The sequence below is a fragment of the Azolla caroliniana genome, unplaced genomic scaffold (genome assembly GCF_043228905.1).
Source record: "Azolla caroliniana isolate FFs.n. ecotype wild unplaced genomic scaffold, voAzoCaro1.0.p SCAF_14, whole genome shotgun sequence".
In the NCBI taxonomy this organism is placed as follows: domain Eukaryota; kingdom Viridiplantae; phylum Streptophyta; class Polypodiopsida; order Salviniales; family Salviniaceae; genus Azolla; species Azolla caroliniana.
The window spans coordinates 20,891,037-20,912,611 of NW_028230449.1; the positions used below are offsets into that span (position 1 = coordinate 20,891,037).

Genomic DNA, 21,575 nt, shown 5'->3' on the forward strand with positions numbered 1-21,575 from the left:
TTCTTCTGTCGAACATTGCTCAACTCTTGTCTGAGTTGCAGCTTCCGGGCAGTGTTGCTTGCGGCGAAAACCTTTTTCAAGTTTCCCCAAACATCCTTCGGTGTCTTGGCGTCACGGATTTGGCTGAGCAGCTGGTCACCGACACTGGATGCGAAGCAGTACATCACCCTGCTTGCCGCATGTTCCACACTGGGAAGTCCTTGTGTGTCGTCTCCGGTGCTGAGTCGTTCACTCCGTCGACATAACTCTAGTAGCCATGCCCAAGAAGGTACTGATGCATCTTGTATGATCAAGATGCGTAGTTGGTTTTGTCGAGCTCCTCCACCGGGAGCGACTTAGCCATACCTCTGTCCATTTCTCCTTTGTGTCTGCTTTCCGATCTGTTAGGGTTTCCTTCACAAGCGTAGATGTCTGCAGCAGAGGTTCTCAACCCACGTGCTCTGATACCATGTAAAAGATTGCTTGCGGAAGCGTTAGAAAGAACAATACACAAAGAGAGAGAGAGAGAGAGAGCAGGACACACTATTCTTCAAAATTATATGAATACTCTGTGCTCTGTTTTTTTCTACAACGCGCTCATCAGCGCGATTTATACAAGTCCACACGGGACTGTTAGAAGTACGGTGTACTTCAATGCCCACACGAGCATCTGACACTAACTACAAGACTATAATTGCCTAGTAGTCTAACCTATACTAGGCTTCCAGTTACGGATTGGATCCGGCATACCAGCTCCCCAGCTCACCGGTCCTTACTGCTTACCGGCTCGGTTGCTCACCGACATACCGATTCATCTCGCTTACCAGCTCAGGCGTATTCAGCCGATCCGGCTCCGGTTGAGCTTCCCGCTCAACAACAACTCATCAGGAGTTTCATCTACCTCACGATCACACGACCCAATCTCGGTTATCCGGTCGGTCTCCTTAGCCAATTCATGCAAACACCGCATGATACTCACTTGGATTGCGTTAAGCGAGTTCTACGCTACGTGAGAGGCACAATGGATTGCGGCATCCTCTACAAGACCGCGATGCCAATATGACTCTAGGGGTACACAGACGCCGATTGGGCCGGCTACAAAGCCGATAGAAGATCAACCTCCGGATTTGTTTTCTCCCTCGATAGCGGAGCAATATCCTGGAGTAGCAAGAAGCAGCCTACCGTCGCTCTTTTGAGTACGGAGGCGGAATATAGGGGCGCAGACGTAGCTGCATGTGAAGCTGTATGGCTTAAGAGGATTTTGAAGGATTTGGGCGTTCCCATCAAGGATCCGACTCCCCTTTACTGCGACAACATGAGCAGTATTTATCTGGCTCAAAACCCGGTGTTCCACGCGCAGACAAAGCACATCGAAGTGCACTATCACTTCATCTGAGAGCGCGTTTTCGCTGGCGATGTCGACCTACAACACATTAGCATCAATCTTCAAACGATTGACATCTTCACTAAAGCCTTAGGAGCCGACAAGCTATGGCAATTCATGACCGATCTCAGATTGACGATCCCTAACCTGCCAAGCTTGAGGGGGAGTATTGAAGACACTATTCAATAACGCGTAGATTCCGCAACCGCGCACTACGCAATAACGCGTGGATTCTGCAACCACGCAACGAAGCCGCGAAGAAAGACGCAAGCCGAAGCACAGACTTAGCAACTACGCACAACGCAAGTTGGAGCACGGATTCCGCAACCCCGTATAAAGCGAGTCGACGTGGACTCCGGAACACGACTTGAAGCGGATTTCGGATACCGTCTAAAACGACCCGACTTGAGCTTGAGGGGGCGTGTTGAGAATCAAGCTCAATTTGTTCTAGTGTGTGAACTCACCTCGAGAGTGAAGAGACACTCCAATGGTCAAGAGTCACCATTATGTCACCACTTTGTATTCTAGCATTTAGTATGAGTCATAGAATCATATTCTATGACACATAACTTATGAGCTTTCACATTCCCCATGCTCCATGAGTCTTGTGGTTAATGAAGAGAGAGGGTGAACACGTAAAGCACCCTCCTCCCACCTTGTATAATGTTGAGTCTTTCTCCTTTGTCAATATACTTTTACCTTGCGTATTCTCTGTGTTTCTCTCTCTCTCTCTCTTTCTCTTACACACACACATAACTCACATCTCTTCCGCTTCACAAGAATCCATCTCTTGATTCTTTACAGATTTCATAGTTGGATTACCTCGTTCCATTGAGGGAAATAATGCCATTTGGGTAGTTGTTGATCGGCTTACCAAGATGGCAAGATTCATTCCAACAAAATCCATAATTACCGCAAAACAATTGGCTATTAAGTTTATTAAACATTTTTATAGCTTATATGGTCTATCGATGGAGATTGTAAGTGATCGAGACTCCAAGTTTACAAGTACATTTTGGTCAGAAGTTATCCGAAAACTGCAAACAACCTTGAGTCTCGGTTCTTCTAATCATCCTCAGTCAGATGGGCAGACCGAGAGAGTGAATTAGATATTAGAGGATATGTTGAGAGCATATGTAGCGCAAAAACCCTCATTATGGGAGACTTACCTTCCTATGGTGGAATTTTCCTACAATAGAGCTAAGCATACATCAACAAAATACAGTCCGTTCATGTTGACGTATGGTTATACGCCACATCCTCCTATTGATGTTTCGTTTGACTTGCATACTTTGGATAATACAAAGGATTTTCTGTCTAATATGCTTGAAGCACGTAAATTGGCATAAGAAACCTTAAGATGGCACAGGACAGAAACGTCTTTTATGCGAATCATGATAGAAAACCGAGGGAATTTCATGTAGGACAACAAGTTTTTCTACGGGTTCCTAAGGACTCAGAAACATTGAGAACAGGACTGTATGCAAAATTAGCCCCAAGGTATTGTGAACCATATAAAGTTTTAAAACGTATAAGTCCCAATGCTTATTGTTTGGATTTGCCTTCCAATGTGATGGTTCATCCCAAATTCCACGTGAGTCGATTAAAGGAGGCGATTGGTTATGATGATAATGTCGTAACACCGTCTAATTTATCGATATTAGAGGATGGTCATTTTTCTCCACATGAACCTGAGAAAATCCTCGACCATAGGTGTAGAAACCTAAGGTCAAAGGTTGTTCATCGCTACAAGGTTAAGTGGAAGGATAGATTGGAAGAAGACAGCACATGGGAAACCGAAGAGACATTACGCAAACATTTTCCTAACTTCCCATTGCAAGAGTGCAATTAAATGGAGGGGGGGAGTATGTAATGTTCATTTGTTTAGACGTGCTTAGGGGGCTATCATACTGTAATATTTGAGTCGTCGGCTTTATTGGACAGACCCAATGTGTGTCATAGGGTACCCTGCACATGATTGGTCAGGTAGATGTCATTTCATGGCCTAGGTCCTATAAACAGGGGAGACTCTCCTTGGTTAAGGGGGCCCCATGAGTGGTTTAGACGAAGCTCTCTTTGATGTGGACTTGTCATCTACCAAGGTCCTGACGTGGAGATCCTAGCTGGTATGGGACAGATCGGAATTCCTCGTCTGCGTGTCGACTCTGGCGCGGGGGCGGATGGGTGGTAACGCATATTTTCAGTATGATTGTGTCATTTATATCTTTATTTTAGAATTGATGATCTTGGTTATTACACTACGTCTATGTATTTCTATTACTTAGAGCCTTTAGGATCAAAGCCATAAACAAATGTACTTGTGTTGACATCAAATCAACACAAAATTATCAAAGCTTTTACAAGCTACGTAAACTCTTGCGCCAATACTACTTCATACGCTCTTGACATTGGAATAATACCCTCATGAGAAAAATGATCAAGAAATGTAATCGTATCAACCAAATCTCCCATCAATGCCAAAAAATCCATGCATCCAACGAACTTGAACAACTCCGTTGTTTCAAAAGGAAACATGAAACACCAAACATGAGCCATTACTACTACTCGTGTTGGGAGAACCCCACACGAGCAAAGCACAGTAAACGACACACATGCCTCATCAAAAACCCCCACAAGAGTCAAGAAGGAAGGCATCCAAAACCCACACATATGTATGGTATGGGAGATTCTGGCTTTGCATAAGAGAGGCAAAGAAAGCTCTTAGAAATTGAAGGGCCATCCATCAGATTCATATCATAAATGTATGTATACACACATGGCCGGAGCTGTGTTTTAAACTAAAATACGTGCAATAATACAGAAACATCAACACGGAAATAGAATCAACACACACACACACACACTCGTTTGTAGGAGAGAGAGAGAGAGAGAGAGAGAGAGAGAGAGAGACGCATATGTACATAATTGCAGCTCTACATACAACAAAAACAAACAGTTCCCATTCCTTCTTTACCACTCTCTCTCTCTCTCTCTCTCTCTCTCTGAAATCAAAAGATAAGAAGATTCTTCTTATCTCTGCCTGCCCCTGACCTAAAAAACAACCTAAGCGAAAATAATCTGAAGGTCGCCATGGCTGCTGCTTCTGCTGCTGCTGCTGCTGCGTCTTCTGCTTGCCGTTTTGCTTCTTCAACAGCCTCTTCTGCTGTGTTTCGTCCATCTCTGCATCTTCCCTCTTCTTCGAAGCTCTCTTTTTCTCATGTTGTCTCTGAGTCTTTCCTCCTCTCTTCCCCATCTCTTCTTCGCGCCCGCGGATCAGCGAAAACATCCATGGCGGTGACCACGACTCAGACCAAACGTGGTGTTGATGTCCAGTTCGAGAGTAAGGTCTTCAAGAAGGAGAAAATTACCCTCGCTGGACGTGATGAGGTAAAGAAGCAACGATTTCTCTTCAAAAAAAGTTTCTCCTGCTCGTTTGTTTCTTTTCTTTCATCCTATTTCCTGCCACAGTCTAGTGCCATTCCTTTGTTTGGTAGATGAAGCTCGTTCAAAGGTAAATAACAAGAAACTATTTCTCTAACCTCGTTCTTCTTTTCTAATTTTGATTCATGTCGCTGTCTAGTCACGTGTCTCTGATTGGTGGATAGGACTAGCATTCTTTGTCTCTCTGTGGAATTGAATATCCTTCAGGGAGAAAAATGTCTGTGTTATTTTGGATTATAGACCTGTACGAGACAGTACATGGTTAGGAGATGTATATGATTCTTTGCTATTTTGACTCATGTTCTGTTTTATTTTTTGGTGGTTTCTCTGTTTCTTTTCTTTCTGCTGTTCCTCTTACCTTCTCGTTTGTAGCATTCTTTCCTGGGTCCGTTGTTGCTTGATAGATAAAACTATTGTAATTTTGACAGTTCATCATTAGGGGAGGTAGAGATCTGTTCAATTTGCTCCCTGAGGCTTTCAAAGGTATTAAGCAGATTGGAGTCATTGGTTGGGGATCGCAGGTTAGCAGATTTCTTCTCTATACACTCTCTACCAGTTCTTAACATTTGATGTGTATTCTCTTGTATACAATTGAATAATTCCGTAATTCCATCAATATATTGAATTTTGTATTAGGCTCCGGCGCAAGCTCAAAATTTACGTGACTCTCTGGGTGAAGCAAAGCTAGATATTAAAGTCAAGGTAAATCTATATAAGTATCTTATCATTAAAGTCAATGTAAGGTAAATATCTATATCCATATTTCATTATGGAAGTCAATTGAAACAATCTATGATTTATTTTTGGAAGTTAATGTAAATCCATATCAGTGAAGTCTTAAGCGAAATCTATACCTATGCCTTTCTTGTCTTTCATCAAGTTTGAGTTGGACGCTAATTGTTTTGGAGTCTTTCCTTCTAAAGGCCAATATTAAAGTTAGAAGAGGTTATATATCACTTTCTTCAGCTATGTTGCAGGCAATTTGTCATCATGCAATATTTGAAGGAAACCTGCTATAATGGTTCTCATTTGAAGGGGAAAAATTTCAAAGCCCCATCTTTTGTAAAGGAATCCTTTCCTTGCTATTTTTTATGAAGAGAAAATCATGCAGTCATTCAGAATAGGACGAAGTCTTTGCTGCACTTTACTTAAACCAAATGTACATGTAACTTCTAATTAACATGCAACTCTCAAATGTTTTCTTCGCTGCTTGATGCACAGCTTATGTGGCAGGGTAAATGTAAAATAGATATGTGCTAGATACATCATCTGTAATGTGTGTGTGTATGCATATATATATATGTATGAATGTATGCATGTATGTATATATACATACATAAACATACACACATATAAATTTGCAGTATTTTTGACAATTCTTTGGTAATAATCTTCTTTTAGTACCAGTTTTTTGCCATATCTTCCATTTGAGGGGCTGATAAATATGGACCATCTGTAATATTTATGTTCAGTTTCGAAGATATATCTATATTGTCACCTAACAATTTAGGTGAACGGGTTGTGAGCTACGAACCATTCTTTGGAAAAGGAAAAACTCAATATCTACTTCTGATTTGCAAGATTAGTTGCATGTTCCAATAATACATTTTATGACGAGTCACGAGCTATAAACTATTACTGTTTTTAAGATCAATAATATGTTGAAATTGTGAGGAAAGTTATAACGCATATATACATCCCTAAATTACTAGCATTGTCCCTATGTAGATTGGCTTGAGGAAAGGCTCTAAGTCAGTAGAAGAAGCACGCGCTGCTGGTTTCACTGAAGAGTCTGGGACATTAGGTGATGTTTTGGAGACAGTTGGTGAGAGCGATCTTGTGCTTCTCCTTATATCTGATGCCGCACAGGTAAATAAAATAGAGAAGCTAATTATCTTGTTTGCTAAATTGTGGTTTTGTATATATCATTTTAGTTGTAGCGCCAATATGACATCTAAGTACTATGTGTAAACTAATTATCTTGTTGAAGAGAGTGATCTTGTGCTTGATCGTATATTTTTTATTTTGCATAGTTATATATAATAGAGAAGCTAATTATCTTGTTTGCTTAAATGTGGCTTTAGAATTTCATTTTTAGTCATAACTCCAGTATCAAGGATATGTACTTCAAATAAGCTAAATATATTGTTTTCAAAATGTGGTGCCTTACACCGTTAGAGTGAACTAAACTTGTAACTTACTTTACAGGTAAATACTTTAGTGAAGCTACCTATCATGTTTTAAAGTGTTGTACATATAGATTTTTTGTTTTTTGAGTTGTAACTCTATTTGATACATGATATTGGTTCAGGCTGACAACTATAAGCAGATATTTGCTGCAATGAAGCCAAAGTCTATTCTCGGGCTTTCACATGGTTTTCTTCTTGGCCATCTTCAATCAGTAGGTGAAGATTTCAGGAAGGATATCAGTGTCATTGCTGTATGTCCCAAGGGCATGGGTCCATCTGTAAGGAGGCTTTATGTGCAAGGGAAGGAAATTAACGGTGCAGGAATAAACTCTAGCTTTGCAGTTCACCAGGTTTTCTTCAGGATTATCTTATTAAGTAACAGGAAAAAACTCTGAAATATCTATGAAATTTTCTTTCTTTCCCCCAAATACTCTTGGACAACCAGGATCGGTTATATGGTCAAGTCAACCCCTTCTCCCTTCTCAATTAATCATGTGCTATATTTTCTCACTTTTGAGGGTTGACCGGGGCACTTTGGGGAAGTAACAGAAGTTTCTTGGTATTTTGGAGTTTCTCTTTTAAATACCAGAATATCCAATATTTTTTGCTTTGTTAAGTTAACTTATGTGGCTATATCTGTTTAATGGTATATCCTTAGGATGTTGATGGTAGGGCTACAGATGTAGCCCTCGGATGGTCAATTGCATTGGGGTCACCTTTCACATTTGCCACAACGCTGGAAGATGAATACAAAAGTGACATTTATGGTGAAAGAGGTGAGATGCAACGAATTGGAACTTCAACTCATGATTGGAATCACTAATCTATACACCTTACTGGCTGATACATCAAATCTTTTAATTTAAAAACTGAAGGTATTCTTCTTGGTGGCGTTCATGGGTTGGTTGAGGCATTGTTTAGAAGATACACCGAAGCTGGCATGGCAGAGGAAGATGCTTACAAAAATACTGTTGAAAGTGTCACAGGAGTAATTTCCAAAACTATATCTACGAAGGTATTGCACAACAAGCTTTCTCTGGTTGCCTTCAATGACATTCGACTTTGTGATTTCTTGAACATGGTCTGCCAAGTTATTGGCATAGCTTCTATACAGTTTTATTCGATTTGCTATATTTTTATTTCCATTAAACTTAATGTCTGCAGGGAATGTTGTCGGTTTACAACTCATTAGACACTCAAGGAAAGAAAGATTTCGAGGCAGCATACAGTGCTTCTTTCTACCCTTGCATGGACATCCTCTATGAATGTTATGAGGATGTAGCATCAGGAAATGAAATTCGCAGTGTGGTTCAGGCAGGGCGGCGTTTCCAGGTTTGTTAAATGTTCTTCTTTTTCCCGTAATGGATGTTTGAAACTTTTGTGTTATCTGCTTTGTATTCATGTTTTGATGTGGTTGCAAAATGCTCTACAGGAGAAAGAGGGTCTCCCTGCATTTCCAATGGGTAAGATTGACCAAACAAGAATGTGGAAGGTCGGACAAAGAGTAAGAGCTGTGCGACCTCAAGGTGATCTTGGTCCACTCTATGCTTTTACCGCTGGAGTTTATGTTGCTCTCATGATGGCACAGGTGATAAATTCTGTTTTAAAAACAATCACAATAGGTTTAGTTGAATCAAAGTCTTTCTACCTATTATCTTTCCTCTATCAATAAGGTGGTTGAATGTTGTATCAGATCGAGGTTCTGAGAAAAAAAGGTCATTCCTACTCCGAAATTGTCAATGAAAGTGTGATTGAAGCTGTTGATTCGTTGAATCCTTTTATGCATGCTCGTGGTGTTGCCTTCATGGTAGACAATTGCTCCACTACTGCGCGGTTGGGATCTAGGAAGTGGGCACCACGATTTGATTATATTCTAACACAGCAGGTACGTATTAGGCTTAGTGAATTTTAATTCGCCTTATAGTAGATAATGTGTAATATTTTTTTTTTTGTCGAAAAGGCCATTATTTTGAAATGTATTTGCCAAAATGCCACAGTTTACACTGAACTTGTTGATTAAACAAGTGAGCTGCTGATTAAATTACATTGACCAATTGCAATTAAATTAGTAGTATATGCATTTGTCAATGCAGTCTTATTTTTAACAACTTAATTAGTATTTCATGACTTAATTGAGTGCTGAAAAACTTATTACTCTTATCTCATTCCTTAAGGATTTCACTTCTATTTCTTAAAACAAGCGTGTGACATTTTGGAGATACACTTCAAAGCAGTGGTATTTTGACAGTGTTTACAAATTTTGGCTGATTGAGTGGAATCCCTTTTTCTATAGGCATTTGTTGATGTGGATGCAAAGGCTTCAGTCAACAAGGACCTTATTGGGAACTTCTTGTCTGATCCTGTTCACAAAGCACTTGAAGTATGTTCTGAGCTCCGGCCGACGCTCGATATAGCTGTTACAGCCAATGCTGATTATGTTCGCCCAGAACTGAGGCAGTAGAAATGATTCTAGTTGGCAACAATTTTATTTGAGTTATTAGATATGTTCTCTAGCTCCTAAAGGAGCGTTTTGTACTCGGAATCCCTATTGGCTATGGGAGCCCTTAGACTAGATAACAGTTAAGAGTGATTTAAGGTTGATATGACAGTTCATCTTTTCTTTGTTATGCTAAAGATAAGATATCATCAGGTGTTGTAATGAATAATTGTGATGGAGGTTTTATGATAAGCATGCTTTATCATGGAGCTGCTTTTTTGAATAGTATCATTTTCCCTTCAGGAATGTATTTCTCAACAGTATCCTGGTTCCTGGTTAATTGCTACATATTTACAGAGGGTTAAAAGTTCTAGAGAAATTAGCTTTTCACATGTAACTTAGCTTCTCTGGGTAAAGATTCTGGAGAAACTAGTCTTTTACAAATGTTATTGCCAAATCTTTATGGATATCCATATTGTTAGTACCTTTAAATATCAAATTATGCTGCAGTATATTTAGTGAAACCTTTTTATTATCAATGCTATCGTCCTAGTGTCTTATTTTGCTATGATTTTCAGTTGAAACATCAGTTGAAGGAAAAAATTTAGACTGTTCTTTGTCCCAACACTATCCAATACATATCGGTACTCTTTTTGGTTATATTCTGACGTCCAATTAACGTAGTGAGTGTTAGTAGCTCTTGGCTAGTGTGGATTGTATGTTTACTTGGTAATTGGAAGCTTTCTCTTCTCATGAAGAAGAATACCAAGTTCAGTTAGTTATTATGATGTGTCATTACATGATAAACACAAGAAGAAGAATAGTGCAATGTTGCTAAGGGTAAGCTTTCTCTTCTAATGATGAAGAAGGATGCTACGTTTCCTTCAATTTTTGTGCCACTTTTTTATCTCCTAGTCCAACTATTTTTGTGCCACTTTTTTATCTCCTAGTCCAACTAATGCTCTATACTTGTGAGCTTGTCATTGCTTTGTTTGCACATTAGCTAGGTTGTATTTAGTATGGATATTTCTTTTGCATACCCACACTTCTTCCACCCTTTGTTTTCACGTTAGCTAGGATGTATTTAGTATGGATATTTCTTTTCCATATCCACACTGCTTCCACTTGTTCCAAATAGAGTGATACTCAAACACACATAAAATGGGGGACAATAGATGATAAATGAATCAATGTTATAGAAGGGGAAACGAATGCCTTATATAGGGTCACCCTCTCAATACCTTCTCACGAGGTATCGTACCATATATAATACAATTTTTCTTACTTATTAGTTAATTTGGATATTATGAAAATAGCTCTTCTACACAATACTTAGCATCTTTCTCATTCTTTCCACAAAATCAGAAAGCAAAGCCTTAATAAAATCACGACAACGGTTAACATCATAATCATCCCCAATAATGTCTTTCCCACCAAGAAGAATTGCAGCATATGATGTTTTCTCATGGTCTATAGAATTGATATGTTTTTGTCGTTTGTAATTTTCACCACCATCATTACTACCACATCCATCAGCAATCATAAACTCACTTCCTGATGTTGTGTCAGACATCCTAACCGAGATTGAGAGAACTAACTTGAGACGATGACAATTTTTCTTGAAACTTCTTCTGAATAATCCTTGGAGAGCTTTGCAAAAGCCCCAAATCACAAAAAGCGGAGTTGTGACAAAATTACATCAAAAACATTGTTTTAACACTATCATTGGAACGTAGTGGCTTTGCTGTAGCTCTCTCTCTCTCTCTCTGGATACTGTAGCTATTTTTACCCCCGCAGGTTTTTTTCTAAGCATTTAACTCTTTACAGGAGGAGAGTGCGTTCGTTGAAGCCAGAAAGGTTGGAATCGCGGGTATCGTACTTCCTTCCTACGTACCTTCAGGTAAGATTCAAGAAGCCCTACTACTACTACTTCACCCTCCTTTCCTTTCCATGTCTCTTCACTTTCTTCATCATCTTCCTCTTCTTGTGATTTGACCCTTCTTCCATGTCGATGACCAGCTATACATATATGTATGTATGTATGCATGCCTAATTCCTTCTTCCCAATATGCTATACTCATGTCTGTTTAAGGGAAGGAGACCCTATCTACAGTTTAACGATTTAAATGATCTCATGTGTTCTAATTCGGTGGGTTTAATATTGTGGTATTCAATCAGAGACGAACTCGTTTGTGCACGTGTTTCATACTTGCCACACATGCTCAGAGAGAGAGAGAGAGAGAGAGAGAGAGAGAGAGAGAGAGAGAGAGAGAGAGAGAGAGAGAGAGAATGTGTTGTGTGACTATATGCTTGTTTCCCCTCCCCTAAAACACAAATTTTACATATGGGACCAAAAGAATGAATCAGAGATATCCGAAAATGACAGTGTGTGTAAGAATGAGTGAGGTTAAATGTGTCTGGTTCCTTTTTACGGTGTCAGGAGGGAGGGTTAAATATGTTTTTCGAGCTTCCGATGAAGCGCCTTGTGGTGCTGCGTCCTGATCAGCTCCATAAGGGAATCTACCTCAATGTCGCCATCTTGACACAGTTGCTAGAAGATGTCAAGTCATGGAAATGCAGTGAAGATCATGGCTACTATATCACTCCCACTACGCTAGGGAGCATCGGAGAAGGCAAAGTGAGGAGTCTAACAGGCATGGTATCATTTCCTTTAGAATTCTGCTGCATCGTCTTCAAACCATTTAAAGGAGAGATTCTTGAAGGAGAAGTTAAACAAGTGAGTAAACGTGGATGCTATATAGCCTCTGGACCATTGGAAGACATATTTGTACATGTATCCATGATGGAAGGTTATGAACATGAAGGTGGTACAAATGTGGAATTCCCTAGGTTCACGCAAGCAGATGGAAGTGTGATCGAAATTGGAACAAAACTTCGCTTCAAGATAGTTGGAATCAAGTGGATTGAGGAGCATAGGGATTTTAAGGCTCTAGGAACTATTAATGAAGACTTTCTGGGGCCCATTGAATAAAATGGATATCTTTCACTAAGATTAAGTGGCCATGTGTGTATGTATATCTCCAATTTACTAATGCAATTGTATGGAACACATACCTTTAAATTGTTAGTACCTGTAAATATCAAATTATGCCGCAGTATATTTAGTGAAACCTTTTTATTATCAATGCTATCGTCCTAGTGTCTTATTTTGCTATGATTTTCAGTTGAATCATCATTTGAAGGAAAAAATTTTGGACTGTTCTTTTTCCCAACACTATCCAATACATATTGGTATTCTTTTTGGTTATATTCTGACGTCCAATTAACATAGTGAGTGTTAGTAACTCTTGGCTAGTGTGGATTGTATGTTTACTTAGTTGGTAATTGGAAGCTTTCTCTTCTCATGAAGAAGAATACCAAGTTCAGTTAGTTATTATGATGTGTCATTACATGATAAACATAAGAAGAAGAATAGTGCAATGTTGCTAAGGGTAAGCTTTCTCTTCTCATGATGAAGAAGGATGCTACGTTTCCTTCAATTTTTGTGCCACTTTTTTATCTCCTATTCCAACTATTGCTCTATACCAGCTTTTCTGTGTTTATTTTGATCCTGACAGATGATTGGATGAACTCTTATGGGAAGTGTCCTAATCGAAGAACCTCTTTATTAGGTATTCTTGCATGCTATACTTTCAGGATTTTGTTTTCTCATTGCTTTAAATCAGATTAGATTATCAAAAAGTCTATGCGATTTTTACATGTTTAATCTTTAACAATAAGACATTCTAGCATTGGTGCTGAAATTATATACATATTTTATGCTCAAGAAAAAATCTAGGAAAGTTTTATATTTGGCTTCAATTAGTGGCATTAAATGTTGTGATTCTAGTAAATCATTCATTTCAAACTCAAATGCCAATTTCTTCTTAACATCTATTAACAAATATGGAACTAGCACGACACCACAAGATATCTTAAGTTTTCTTATTTATATTGTTTTCACATGTAGTATTCCATACATTCATGTACATCTCACAGTATAGTTACTACAACCCTCCAAGTCATGCATGATAGCCAATTGCTGACAATACATAGCATAATAATGCAATATATGTAGAAACAACATTGTGTTGGTGTGTTGTCACAACATTAATATTCTATGGAGTCTTGTAAATATTTTATTCTTGTTCAGAATACAAATATCTTATTTACTTTTCATTTTACTCCCTATTCTAATTCAATATTGTTTTTTGCTTCTACTCCTCATTTCTTCTTTTTGCCGAGTACTTAAGTTAGCCTTTTCCTAGCTATGGAGTCTAGAAGCAAGTACAAATCATGCACATGTTGTTAGAGCTTGAGACCTTACAATCAAATATGTGGCAGTAACGCAAGAAAATCAATGCCTTACAACAAAATATGTGGCACTAGAGTAAGAAAACCAATGAACTTCTCAAGGACTTACAACAACTAAATGTTGAAAAGGCACATCACTACAAGCTCCTCGCAGACTTACAACCACTACAAGTGTTGGAAAGCCACAACACTACAAGGAATTATCTCATTGGGTTTACAATCTAGAATGATCATTGTGACTCTATGATGATACGTGTCAAAAGCACATTTAAACCGTCCAAAAGAACCAGAAATTAGTTTCCATACAAAGTTTGGTGCTGTATAGTTGCAATTCTAATTAGCTACATCTCATGATTTGAATGCACCACACTTGATATCCATCTTATGTTGCTTGAGTTAGATTGGTCAAAACATTGTTAATTGGGACAACCCGAGCTAGAGATGAGGTTATCATCATTATAAGAGAATTTCAACATCTTTATTAATAAGTTCCAAATGTGCTTTGGAGATACAAATAATGTTAGAATTGTTATCAACAAGATTCAAAGATTGTGTATATGGGTATAGATGTGTAAATTCGTTGAGATATGAGTATGTTAATGTATGGGTATATATTTTTATGGAAAAGGGTTAAGCGTATTTCTTTATGTATTTTTGTGTGGGTATATAAAATTATATGTATATGGGTATCTTATATATATATATATGAGAGAGAGAGAGAGAGAGAGATAAGTGTATAGAAAGATGTGGTTTAAGTGTATATGTAATTTTATTCAATGTAAACATTTGTTTGTATTTGCGATTGTGGTATTAGCACAATCCATCCTAAGTTCTAACTACACTCTACTTAATAATAGCCTTAATGAATGTGTAGTAAAACCAACCATGGTCGAGTTAAGGTAATTACAACAAGACCAAGAACCACATATAACTAACCAAGATTTGCCAATATCTAACCAAGAACTTCCAAGCATAACTATTTGGCCCGAAGTTGTAGAAGTGTAAACATGGAAGTGGAATGGAGAAGTTTTCGAGTGAGTGTTTCTAAATGTGTATGATATGAGTGTATCTAAATGTGTATTGTTTTCAAATATGCGTAAACATAAAGTTTTTTAAGCATGTATGAATTATTTATTTCATGGGAAGGTATATTCATGTAATTATGGAAGAAAAAGTAAGTGGGTGTGGAGTTAAGGCTAGGGACCAAGCCTCCACTCGAGGGTTGAATGAAAGCTTGAGAGCTTTAAACGCCCGAGAATTGAGAGCTTGAGGCTTTCAACCAAACTTTGAGTTGGGAGATTATCCAAGCTTGAGTAGAGGGTTAGAAGCCCTCAAAGGCTCTTTTATGCAAGAGCCAACGCCTGGGGGTTGGGAGCTCGAGGATAAGGTGGATGAGTTGATGGTTGAAGGACTTGAAGATTCTACAAAAATGAATTCTCGAGGTTCGAGAGATCAGACACTCCGCCTTGAGGGTTGGTATATGAATTAGGTTTTGTATCTTCGAGATTCGGTGGTCGTAGGTGGCACACTAGAGGTGTAGTGAAGGAATGACGCTTGAGGTTTGTACATTGCACCGTAGAGGTTGAGTGAGCATTGTTCAAATGCTTTGCTCGAAACCTTCGAGCCATTGAAGGTTGAGCTTGTCCAACACATTCAACTCTCACAACTTGGGTTCATGTCTTCGCTTGTCGAGGCTTGAGTTTGTGTACTTAAAACACGACTCAAGCAATCAACCCTCCACACACACACACACACACACACACACACACACACACACACACACACACACACACACACACACACACACACACACACACACACACACACACACACACACACATATTATAATTTATATGTATGTACATAGTATGTACATTAATAATAGAAATAAGTATAATAAGTTTTTTTTGTGTGTGTGCGTGCGCGCGAAGGCCCGTTTTGTCCAAGAAATGGAAGTGGTGGGCGGATGGATATACGGCCCCTCCCTTCTCCTTCTCTCTCTCTCTCTCTCTCTCTCTCTCTCCAACACAACACAGAAGACGACGAAAATTGCAGGTTTCTATTTCTTTCTCTACAAAGATTCCAGATTCCCCTCAGATATATCTATGTATACATTGTATATATTTGTCAGCGCTGTTTTGCCATAGTAAAAGCAAATATGACTATATAAATCCTTCCATATTCTCATGAAATAAAGGAGCATCAAAGAATGCATGTAATTATTGTTTTTGCTTCCATCTGTGTATATAAATCGGGGCCTGAGATTAAACCGAATTGATGTACGGATGATGGCGATTCATGCCACTGAATCCTTTAGTTAATGGCCAGAACAATTGGTGGTACTTATAATCATAATTTCCTAGTATTTCGTTCCATGAAAACCCTGAACGATATGTATAAGTTTCTACGATAAATTTACAGTGCACATTTCTCAATATAATCTTCTGGTCATGCTAGTAAAGAAGAAGAAGAAGAAGAAGAAGAAGAAGAAGAAGAAGAAGAAGAAGAAGAAGAAGAAGAAGAAGAGGTGGGTTGGGCCAAACACCTGCATTCGCAAGAGGTTTAAAGATCATTCAAAAGGGAAACAATGGTTCTTCATATTAGAGTTTGACATTAGATAGATAAAATATAAGACGTAACAAGACTTTGAAAAGGCGCTGGGTTAGTAGTAGCATGCATGTATGGAATGATCAGGTACCACTAGTATTATGTAGGTCAAGGTCAAGGTCAAGGTCGGCTATCCATCAATGGGTACACACACACACACACACACACACAAATTTGATGCGAACTTTAAAAGATCTTTCTTTCATACAACATATAAAAGACACTTTAAATGAAGATGGGAAGATGTTTGGCTCAACATGGTGCATACACACAGGCCCTCATGTGAATGGTAGGTATTAGTAGTAAATTTTTCCTTTTTTATTTTCTGAATTTAGTGTTTTTAATGTATTAGCTTCATTTGCTTGCTCTTTCTGGTTTTGTATTGTTGATACTTTTGCACAGGAAGAATATTGCACGTTTAATAACAGTTATCATAGACTTGCAGAGGTTTTTTGTGAGGTTGGGAAAACAGAGAGCAATCTAAGAAGTAAATGTGGGTATGCCCTCGAAAGCTGCAAAGAAGGGCAAGAAGAAGAAGAAAGGACCTCCCCCACCTGATAAAGCATGGGAGAAGGTAAAAAGACGCAAAAATTCAATTCTAGTCTTGTAGGTCTCATTTTTTGAAGGCTTCTCTCTTAGAGGTTGATTGATACTTACATTCCATTTTTTAGTTTCTCTCATGTAACCCTTTTGGCTTTCATAAGCCAATAAAATTCGGCCTTTAAAATGATGGATGACATTTTAGCTCCTTGGTGGAATCTGTTCATACTAACTACATTTGATTGATTTCTCGTCAATATTGACAGGCGATCAACAGTGGGGTATGGGAAAGGCCACTAGAAGTCTTACCCGATCCTCTCATTCACCCCTCCTTCAAGGAAATGAGGGAGAAAATTCTGAGTGCAGTTGGAAAGGTATGTGGTTCTTAGGAAGGAGGTTTCAGCTACCTCATAATAATTTAATGAGTTAATATGATCATCTCACATTAAATCCTTTCATTTTGATGGTGATGGTGATGGGGTGGTGCCATGGCAGATATCAATCCAATGGAGTGATTGCGAGATGATGAATGGTTTTGTACAAGAGCTTTTCAATTCTTGCCGGGAGAAATTAGTGAGTGAGCGAGAGCCTAGTCTGCTGTATACAGTGCCATGCACCGCGATCTACAGCTTTGTACCTTGTTTTATGTTGAAATAAAAAGAAGCTGCTATTAATTAAACCATTGTCTCATGTTTCTCATTTGCGTACCAGTGCTTGTTCTTTCCAAAACTTTTAAATTGTTAAAAACTTGAATTTCCAGCATTTCAAGGAATATATGAGATTCTACTCTCTTAGAATATTTGTCCTTCATATATCCTAATTTTATGATGTGCTACTTTTATTTCGCAATGTTGTGACATCTTAGTGAGGGGAAAGAGGCTCTAAATTCAATGGAACACCAATATGTTTTGCACAGATCTTACCTTATGTTTTATATTGATGGTATCAGGTACGCATGGAGTTGAGGGGTGCGTTCTTTTTGACAAAAATTATCATATCTCCATCGACCATTGTTCCAAGCTTGAAAACGCTGGACTTCTCTTGTTGTGAAGCTCTGGATTATGTCTTTCTTCAGGTGCCATCTACACACTCTCACTTTTTATCGTGTAAGTAGTTATTGTACTAATCCTAGGCCTTTGGGCTCAAGGTTTAGCTTTTACGCTTCCATAATATACCAGTCATATTTACTTCTATACTAATCCTTGGGGGTGAACACATGACATAATATACCAATCATATTTACTATTGTACTAATCCTAGGGGGTGAACACATGACATAATATACCAATCATATTTACTTCTATACTAATCCTAGGGGTTGAACACATGACCTCACAACCTTTACCGACTGACTGCATCTATCTGGGATTTCTCTTTTCTTTTTGTAATTAGCTTAGCCTAGTGGTAAGTCGTTTACACTACTAGCACTACATCTTTGGCTTGAAACCTAATTTTCTCACCTCTATTACTCCATGGATATCTCTTATTTCATTAGATGCCACATCTACCACAACCTTTATTGATTGAGCTGCATCTAATTGGCCTTTTGCATTTTTTTCGTAATCAACTTACCCTAGTGGTAAGTCGTTCTACACTACTAGTTGACTACATCTCAGGTTTGAAACCTAATTTTCTCACCTCTCTATTACTCCATAGATATCTCTTATTTCAGTAAATGCCACTCTGGTAGTGGGGTTGAACCCATGACCACCTGGTCTCCATTGGGCGACCTTACCAACTGAGCTACATCCATATAGACTCTCTCTCTCTCCCCTTTTATTATCCTTGGCTAACTATAGTGGTAACTTGTTAAACTACTAACACGAAGCCTTGAATTCAAGGCTTGATTATCACACTTCTTTGTTACATGTTTTTCTTAATTTACCAGATGGCATTGTGGAATATGGCCTCTCTAGTCTCTCTCATGGATGACATGAATTTTTGTTTTAGAATGGATGACATGACTTTAACGCTTATTTTTGTCGTCATGATCAGTCTCATAGTACGTAACATACTCGAATGTATTTGCAAACATTCTTTTTCATACTTTTGCAAACGAATGCGCATGTTATGAAATAGACATAAGTTTTTTTTTACATTTTTTACCTTAACTTTCTTACCTTAATAAGAAGTTTTACCTTATAATAAATAATGAATACAAAAGTATGGTATTTACCATACTTTGAGGGTGTTTACTATACTCGAAGGATTGAAACATACTCCAATGCGAATGCACGTATGGTACACATGATTCTATGATTTGTCCCATTGGTCAATTTTGGGCTCTAGTAGATGTTAATATATCTTTCTTTTTCCCTTTAGGTTCATTTGAAATTCTAAGCCTAATTTAATGTTGATTGATGACTTCAGTGTGAGTCATTGGAAATCTTGTCATTGCACCGATGTCCTTCATTGAGGAAGGTGATTTTGCACGCAAAGAAGCTGAAGGATGTGGACTTGCTTCGTTGTGAAAAGCTTTCGGTGCTCATCCTTTGGAGTGATTCTCTTTCTTCATTTCATCTTGATCCTAGTGTCAATCCTTCACAATTTAAGACACTTCAACTCCATTGTCCTAACTTTGTGAACAATAAAAGCTAATGGCCCCTTGTACCGATCTACACAATAGGGCTTCATATAAATCCTCGTTAACACTTACCACGAGTATCTCCTCATTCTAAATGATCTTCATGAAATTGATTTCACAATTCTGTGATTATTTATAAGTCATGCACCAATTTCAATTTTTTAAACCAACACTAAATAGGTTTGAGCATAAACTTCTCAAAAAGAAACATAGAATTATTTATTAAAGCAAGTGCAGCTTTACTTAATTAATCATACTCTACCTTCATTTCGTTCTCTAACCAATTAACCATATTCTAACCTTCATTTCAATCTCTAAGTTTCACCTAAACATGTTTATAGATCAAGAATTTCAGCTAAATTATAGAAATTTTATGATCAACACCTATGTCATTTGGATTATATGTATATGAAGTGCTATGTAGACACATCAGTCTATATTAATTGAATTGATTTTAGGTAATATGTAAATGTCAATTTCAGGACTGATAAAATATGTCTAAACAAGGTGATGCCTTTGTTCGTTTCAGTAGTGTGGGACCCTTATGGATAACAATAATAGCGGAACCCCTCAATTTGGCATGTGCAATTGAAGGTTTTGCACAATTTATTTCATTCGGATTAATTTCACTCCACATAGTTGTATATTGGCACATTTGGTTCAATGTAGTGTTCATCCCCTTACCAATTGTATAAAGTTGGAGTTTAGGGCTAGAATCGAAGGCACCCTAAAGTCGAAAGCTAGACTTCAGTCAGTATCGTGATTCAACCTCTCTCTCTCTCTCTCACCACGAAAGCACTTGAACAGTTAAGAACGGAATTAGGCTAATGAAATTGATTAATACATTAAATCCCTTTTTAAAATAGGATTTACAACAATAATGCAATGTAATGATAATGGTTGAGAAGGGCGGTAATGCTAAAATACGAGTTGAATACATTTCTACAATAATAGACCAACTAAGCTAGCGGTGACGATCCGAGCTTGGTTGATCAACTCTGTATTTTAGCATTACTGCCCTTCTCGACCATTATAATTCCTTTGTATTTCCGTTGTAAACCCTATTTTATAAAGGGATTTAATGTATTAATAAATTTCATTAACCTAATTTCTACAATAATAAACCAACTAGGCTAGTGGTGAGGATCCAAGCTTTGTTGATACCCTACAATCAACGACAACGTTGCCTTTTGTTGATATAGTGTCCTTGTACCACTTTGAAAGAAAGAAAGAAAAGAGCTTCCTAAGGTGGTCCAACTCCATTGTCACGACTCACAACCAATCACTCCCAAACCCTAAATCTCTAAGTAAACAAGAAGAAGTCATAACCCTAAAATCCTCAAAGAGAAGGAAGAAGGAGAGAATGAAGAAACCCTAAAAGAAGAAAGTACCACAGCTCCATAATGCCAAAATGAGCCTTTCTCTTCCCTTTTTATAATAAGAGAGGTTTCACTCACTTACCTATTCCCATATAAAGGATAATTTGTTTGAGCATTGACTAAGACTTCAACTCCACACCTTTTTCTACACAACCTATAGCTTTACCATTTGGCTATCTCCTATTTATTATAATATTATGTTTTTGATATATACATATACATATTTATGTGCTTGTAAGTTACATATTTACAAAGGGTTTAGGGTTTTCGAGTAATTATTGATGGTGGAGTTACATTAAATAATGCCCTCGCGAGATTTATTCGACAAGGATGGGTACATAGCCCACTGTTTTTGCTATAATTAGCACTTTTGGTGATGTTATTGAGGCTTGTAACCATTGATGATTGTTGAGACTCAAACTCAACTTCCCCTAGTGTGTAAACACACCTTAGGAATATACAAGTGTGTGAACACACCACCACAACGTAACAATAACACACACACACACACACACGCACATGCAAGCACACACACACACACACACATAGCACACACACACACACACACACACACACACACACGGCATGCACGCACACACACGGCATGCACACATGCACCCTTCCCAATGAAAAGCTGGACAGAAACAACTTCGCATCTTGGGAATACACGATGCAAAATCCATCTTGTCGGCTAATGCTATTGGAGTTACATTGAAGGAAC

At 38.2% G+C, this 21,575-nt stretch overlaps 4 protein-coding genes across 4 annotated transcripts; all 4 read left to right on the plus strand.

The window, feature by feature from the left end:
- The first annotated feature begins 2,723 nt into the window (after nt 1-2,723).
- Nucleotides 2,724-3,215, plus strand: LOC147855883 (uncharacterized). Its single transcript, XM_087330115.1, has one exon. It carries the CDS (start codon nt 2,724-2,726, stop codon nt 3,213-3,215), a length of 492 nt encoding a protein of 163 aa, XP_087186241.1.
- Nucleotides 3,216-4,418: 1,203 nt separating this feature from the next.
- LOC147855884 (ketol-acid reductoisomerase) lies at nt 4,419-9,736 on the plus strand. The gene is made up of 11 exons (XM_087330065.1): nt 4,419-4,750; nt 5,233-5,325; nt 5,441-5,506; nt 6,533-6,673; nt 7,116-7,343; nt 7,652-7,769; nt 7,869-8,008; nt 8,158-8,325; nt 8,426-8,581; nt 8,687-8,878; nt 9,287-9,736. Exons 1-11 carry the CDS (start codon nt 4,454-4,456, stop codon nt 9,452-9,454), a joined length of 1,767 nt encoding a protein of 588 aa, XP_087186191.1. The 5' UTR covers nt 4,419-4,453; the 3' UTR covers nt 9,455-9,736.
- A 1,575-nt stretch (nt 9,737-11,311) lies between these two features.
- LOC147855885 (DNA-directed RNA polymerase V subunit 7-like) lies at nt 11,312-12,502 on the plus strand. The gene is made up of 2 exons (XM_087329987.1): nt 11,312-11,330; nt 11,871-12,502. The coding sequence occupies exon 2, from the start codon at nt 11,886-11,888 to the stop codon at nt 12,420-12,422; it is 537 nt and encodes a 178-aa protein (XP_087186113.1). The 5' UTR covers nt 11,312-11,330; nt 11,871-11,885; the 3' UTR covers nt 12,423-12,502.
- A 4,092-nt stretch (nt 12,503-16,594) lies between these two features.
- On the plus strand, nt 16,595-19,720 carry LOC147855886 (Leucine-rich repeat (LRR) family protein). Its single transcript, XM_087330489.1, has 6 exons — nt 16,595-16,644; nt 16,799-16,925; nt 17,158-17,265; nt 17,387-17,464; nt 17,841-17,966; nt 19,262-19,720. The coding sequence occupies exons 2-6, from the start codon at nt 16,851-16,853 to the stop codon at nt 19,487-19,489; spliced, it is 615 nt and encodes a 204-aa protein (XP_087186615.1). The 5' UTR covers nt 16,595-16,644; nt 16,799-16,850; the 3' UTR covers nt 19,490-19,720.
- Nucleotides 19,721-21,575: the final 1,855 nt, after the last annotated feature.

What these genes read in the sequence shown, in the direction of transcription:
- LOC147855886 (XM_087330489.1), top strand. Translation starts at nt 16,851, where the DNA reads ATGCCCTCGAAAGCTGCAAAGAAGGGCAAGAAGAAGAAGAAAGGACCT. An exon ending in CTGATAAAGCATGGGAGAAG is followed by an intron (nt 16,926 to 17,157) that starts GTAAAAAGACGC and finishes CAATATTGACAG; the next exon opens with GCGATCAACAGTGGGGTATG. An exon ending in TGGATTATGTCTTTCTTCAG is followed by an intron (nt 17,967 to 19,261) that starts GTGCCATCTACA and finishes TGATGACTTCAG; the next exon opens with TGTGAGTCATTGGAAATCTT.
- LOC147855885 (XM_087329987.1), top strand. Translation starts at nt 11,886, where the DNA reads ATGTTTTTCGAGCTTCCGATGAAGCGCCTTGTGGTGCTGCGTCCTGAT.
- LOC147855884 (XM_087330065.1), top strand. Translation starts at nt 4,454, where the DNA reads ATGGCTGCTGCTTCTGCTGCTGCTGCTGCTGCGTCTTCTGCTTGCCGT. An exon ending in CCCTCGCTGGACGTGATGAG is followed by an intron (nt 4,751 to 5,232) that starts GTAAAGAAGCAA and finishes TAATTTTGACAG; the next exon opens with TTCATCATTAGGGGAGGTAG. An exon ending in TTGCTCTCATGATGGCACAG is followed by an intron (nt 8,582 to 8,686) that starts GTGATAAATTCT and finishes ATGTTGTATCAG; the next exon opens with ATCGAGGTTCTGAGAAAAAA.
- LOC147855883 (XM_087330115.1), top strand. Translation starts at nt 2,724, where the DNA reads ATGGCACAGGACAGAAACGTCTTTTATGCGAATCATGATAGAAAACCG.